The sequence below is a fragment of the Emiliania huxleyi genome (genome assembly GCF_000372725.1).
Source record: "Emiliania huxleyi CCMP1516 chromosome Unknown EMIHUscaffold_1312, whole genome shotgun sequence".
In the NCBI taxonomy this organism is placed as follows: domain Eukaryota; phylum Haptophyta; order Isochrysidales; family Noelaerhabdaceae; genus Emiliania; species Emiliania huxleyi.
In genome coordinates, this window is record NW_005201275.1 from 3013 (window position 1) to 8206 (window position 5194).

Below are 5194 nucleotides of genomic sequence, written 5' to 3' on the forward strand. Positions count from 1 at the left end.
TCGCAGTCGCACGAGCACCGCTGCCCCCAGCGATGATCATGCATGGAGTGGCACGGCGGATAGGCCCGCCTGCGAGCGTGGGAGACAGTCGCGGGGCGTGAGGTCTCAATGTATCGCAGGCTAGGACCGGATACGGCGGCAGCGGGAGAGGGAGGGAGGCGTGAGTGGTGGGCGATGAGGGTGATTTCCCCGATCTCGCTCAAAAAGGCCGTGTCCCCTCCCGGGGGGGCAGGCGAGCACGCACCTCGCGTCCGAGCGCGAGTCGAGGGGCGGGAGCCGAGATATCGCCGAACAACGGTTCGTGGTGCGCACGCACTGCACAGCTGCGGGTTGTAACTCGACTGCCGATCGCGCGTGCGGGATCTGAATGGAGCTCGCTGGCGCCAGTACACGGCAGCACTACCTAGTGCAACGGTGGGAGCGGAGGAGCGCCCTCAACAGACGAACTGAGATCGCTGGACTGGATCCATTGGGTCGCTGTACCCTCTGGAGCAGAGGCGGAAGAGCTCGCGCCACAATTCCGACAGGTGCGAGCCTTTTAGGCGAGCCCACGCGCCTACACCGTCACGTAGTATGCACGCGGCACGCCGCCAAGAAGATAACCGGCAAGAAGAGAACGCCTCACTCCAGCGATGCTCGAACGGCTGAATTCAGCACGCTTCGCTGCACCGCAGAGGCCCTGCCACTCGCCGTGGACGGCTTCGGAGGCGGTGCCAGCGCTCTCAGGCCGGCCGTGACGGACGAACGAGGCAGCCGTACCTCGGCCGTGCGACAACCCCGCCTTGGTGGGCCGCGCGACAGCTGTCGCCTAGCAAAGGAGCTCGATTGCATTTGTACTCGACGAGTAGGTTATTTTTGCTTTTGCGGCACTCATGCTGAAATTCTGGAAAAACCCGGCCGGCCCCTGCGGTGCCCCTACCTACCTACCTACCTACCTACCCTACTTATGGGAAACTAAAAAAGAAATCGCTCGAGGGGTGAAGGTGGGGTACCACATACCAACTAAAGTGATGGTTGGTGGTACTCTCCTGCATCCACAGTCCTTCTTGTGACATGGCAGGCCACTCTCAAGCCCTACAAGCATCAGATCACCCATTTGGGGAGGGTTGACATCGTGATTTTGGCGGAAGATTTCTTTTTCTGCTGTGAAAATTCCGGCGTGAAGAGAGGGAAAAACCCAACGGGAGGGCCCAGACCTACCCTACCTACCCCGGCATGAGTGCCGCCCAAGCAAAAATAACCTACACCTGTCGATTGGCGACAAATGTCGGCCTTTTTCGGCTGTGAAGAGAGCCCACCCCACCCCGGAGCTTTGTGGTGGCCCCCAGCCGCACCGGCCGAGGCCGGGCGATGTGTGCGCGTGCTGGGAGTGCCATGGCGACCCATGAGAAGAAAAAAAATCGCAGAATTCTTTAGTGCACGCCAGTCCTGCTCAGGGTTGGGCGAGGGAGTATAAATAAATAAATAGAGCAGTCATCTCCAGGGAGAGATGGGCGACGCACACGAACACAGAGGGAGAGGGGGGACCCCGCCCCGCTCGGAAGGCGTGCATTTCTTGCAGATCTGCATAAATTTTCTTTATGCACGGGCACCGACCGCCAGGCTTCTGCGTCTGTCGGCAACGGGATCTCTATGCTCGCCGCCAACGCGCTCGTCGTCGCGCTCGCCGCTTTACCAGCCGAGGCCTTTGGTCTGAGGCCCGCCGTTGTGGCAGGCCGCCGCGGCGTCATCTCGCAGGGTGCATGCGCCGCTGCCGCTGCCGCCGCCGCAGCCTGCTCGGCGCAGCCGGCGCTTGCCTTCGCCGGCGAGGGCTCCCTGCCCAAGGAGGAGGTTCTCCGTGCGGCGGAGAAGCTGACCGACTTTCAGCGGGCCATCTCTCTGGACGCTGCGACCGAGCGCTCCTTCACGGGCAAGACGGTAAACGGCTACGCGTGGGACGTGAAGGAGAAGGGAACTTGGGTAGGTGCTCTCTCCGGCAAGGCGCTGTTCGAATCTGAGACCAAGTACGACAGCGGCACGGGCTGGCCCTCGTTCTCCGCGCCGGTGCCCGGTGGCGTGATTGAGCGTCTCGACCCAGGCGATCTTGCTGACGCGCGGCGGGCTCTGATGATGGGTGGGATTCGGACGGAGGTGATTGACGCCGCCTCGGGCGCGCATCTTGGGCATGTGTTCAACGACGGCCCCAAGCCGACGGGCAAGCGCTACTGCATGAACGCGGGCGCCATGGCGTTTGTCCCTGCCAAGTGAGGAGGGAGTGAGACCGGGCCGCGGTGCGGGTTCAGGTGGGACCAGGGAGGCCCCGCTCTTTGGGGTCGTGTGATCTGTCTACAGGTAGGGAGGGGTGTACCTTCCGTGAAACGATTTTTGAGGTGTGAATACACCCCCTAGACGCGACGCCCCCCGAACCAACGGGCCAGACCCTTCCAGAGGGTGCCCCAGGGACGCCCAAAACCGCCCACAGCAGCCCCACAACCCTTAAACAGTACTCGGCACAACCACTCAAAGTTGGCCTCCCCCGGAGGTGTTTCACATTAAAGCCGTAGGGGCACCCTCCGGCAGGCCGCCCTGAGCCCCCTAGGCGGGCCGCCGCTGCTCTAGCGCGCAGCGACCCGATGGGCAAGGGGCCCCTACCCACCACAGACACCCTCACGCCCTCTCCCCCGGCCCGCCGCGGCACCGAGGGCGATTCTGCGCGAGGGATCGCTTCTGCGGAGCCGCAGCGGCCGGCGGCGGCGCCGCCAGCGCGGCCCGCGCGGCCGGTGGCGCCGGTAGCGCGAGCAACGGCATCGGCGATGGCGCGGCGGTCGGCGAAGGCGCGTTGGGCAGCGCGAGAAGTGGCTGCCGCCCTCCCGACGGCGGCGGCAGCCACTTCTCGCGACGAGCGTGCCCGGCTTCTTTAGCAGCAGCGCGTCTAGTCCTTTGTGAGCGCGTCTTTCGCGCCCTTGGCGGCGCCGCCGAGCACGGCGATGGCGCCCTGGAGCTCGGGGTCGCTCAGCCTTGCCTACGAGGGTGGGGACCAGGAGCGCCGAGCCAGTGGGAGGGCAGGCAAGTATGGCAAAACTGCGAGCTCCCGAGGACGTCTGGCGCCGAGTGCGTCTGGCACCGGGCACGGAAGCTCGCACTCGGCCGCACGCGATAGTGCTGCCGCGAGAACGCCAGCCATGTACGATATATCTCGTGTACACTCCTCCTGGGTCATGGTCGGTCATATGCAGGACGGCCAGAGTCGCCCACATCGCCTACGCGGTCCCGAGTGTGGTCAGACTGATACACCGCGACTCAACGGTTGAGTGCGGCCAGCGCACACAAACGTCGTCGACTGCGGCCTGGCGCGGTGATCATAGGTGCTGGAGACCAGGCAGTATGGGCCTGCAACCTGGCCACGCATGAACTCGGTACCTACATTCGCAGAGGCCCGGCAAGGATGGGATCTAGTAGAGTGATTGCGCGCTGAGACCGTACTCCGTGGGTCGCTGGAATGACCTGTAGGGAAGTTCAGTGCCGCTGCTCGACTCTCCAGGGTCACAGCCGATGCCTGTGACCTGGCCACCGCCGCACGGTGCTTGAAATCGGCGCCTCCTCGGGTGTGCCCTCATAGACAGTCTTCGGCGGCCGTAGTCGACGCGAGAGCTTCCCTACACAGACGTCTACTGTGAACCACCGACGAATAGAGCACAGGTTTTTGGCCACGAGATCCGCCTTCGAGGTCGAGCCGAGGCTGCCGGCGTCGTCTCTGCTGCTCTGGGCATCACCTGCACAAGCCAAGCAGACTTTGTTGCAAAAGCGTAGGCGGGTCGACGCGCCGTGTGTTGGGTTCCCATCTCGGCGCGCGAGTCCAGGCCGAACCGACTAGCTGCCGCCGCAGCAATTGCGGCTGGGCTGCAGGCAGGCCTGTAGCAGGCGCTCGGCACGCTGTCCGGAGGCGCTGTGGCTCACAGGGCGAGCGCCTGTGGCTCGCGAAAAAAGTCGAGACTGGCGTTTCACAAATCCGAAGCGTTTCACATTTCTTGCACCCCTCCCTACAGCAAATAGGCCATCCCCAATCATGAACCCGTCATGTGACGTGGTGACTGGTGTGTGATCTGTCTACAGCAAATAGGCCATCCCCAATCATGAACCCGTCATGTGACGTGGTGTGATGACGGCGGCGGTTCTCGGTACTCGGAGAGAAACAAATGCTCGCAAATGCTCGCAAATGGTGTATCGATCCGTGTCGCCTCGAGCCTGTCCCGCCGCCGCCACATCATCACCATCGTAAAGTAGCCGCCCGCAAAGAGCACGGCGCGCCGACTTCCCAAGGGTCTAGTTGCGGGCATGGGGCGAGGCACACATGTACATGTCCTCGGGGTGTTCTGGCCCAAGTTCAAAGTTTATCGACAAAATTTTCAGAATTGGATTGTCGACGTGAACGGCAGGCTCGAACGTGCTCGAAGAGACCGACTGAACGCATTGTTCAGATCTTTCGGCTCGAGTGGGGTTGTGCTCGCACATAGGTGGTGACTGGCATATAGAGTGCACGATTTGTCCATGGCAGCGCACACGTTGGAGGTGCAATGGCGGTCGACGCTGTCATGCCGATGGTGGTGTCGGCCTCGGCGATGCAGTAGTCGAGGCCGTACTGGCCGGTGGAGAAGCCATAACCGATAGCGGTCCCGCCATAGGCGTATGCCATAGCTCTCGCATAGGAGCAGGAGCAAAGACAGGGGCCGCATCGCGACGAAGAGTGCTGTATACGATTTACCAAAAACCGAAACCGAAACACGAATCTCCAAACCAAAAAGGGATGAAATCCCTTTTATGGATATAATCGCCCAATTATCTCCGAAATATAGTGTGAATGCCCGGGAACACGGGGCTATACTCAATAGCAGAACTGCTGTAACCAATGAAACCATCCTCGCCTCTCCCCTAGCTCTCCCCACAGCACACTCCTCCACAGTAGAACACATGAGGCTTGCGTCCGAGAGAGGACCGGTTGGAACGCCCCTGGAACGCGCAGGCCTGGTGGGGGCCTGGTGGGGGCCTAGGCATCCAGCCTGTTGTTCGCAGCGATCTGCATGGCAGCAAAGCTGCCATCAGCGGGGGCAGCCGCGGCAGCCGCGGCAGCGGCACCCTCCCACGGCGCCTCCCCTGCCGACGCCGCCGCCGTCGCCGCCAGCGCCGCTTCGGCGGGCTCGACGGCGGCTGGCCCGGC

At 62.8% G+C, this 5194-nt stretch overlaps 1 protein-coding gene across 1 annotated transcript; it reads left to right on the forward strand.

Annotated features, from left to right (window-relative positions):
• Nucleotides 1-1737: 1737 nt before the first annotated feature.
• On the forward strand, nt 1738-4183 carry EMIHUDRAFT_373238 (hypothetical protein; the record flags this gene model as incomplete). The annotated part of the gene is made up of 2 exons (XM_005788834.1): nt 1738-2247; nt 4023-4183. A coding segment is annotated over one exon (510 nt), but the record flags the coding sequence as incomplete, so codon positions are not given.
• Nucleotides 4184-5194: the final 1011 nt, after the last annotated feature.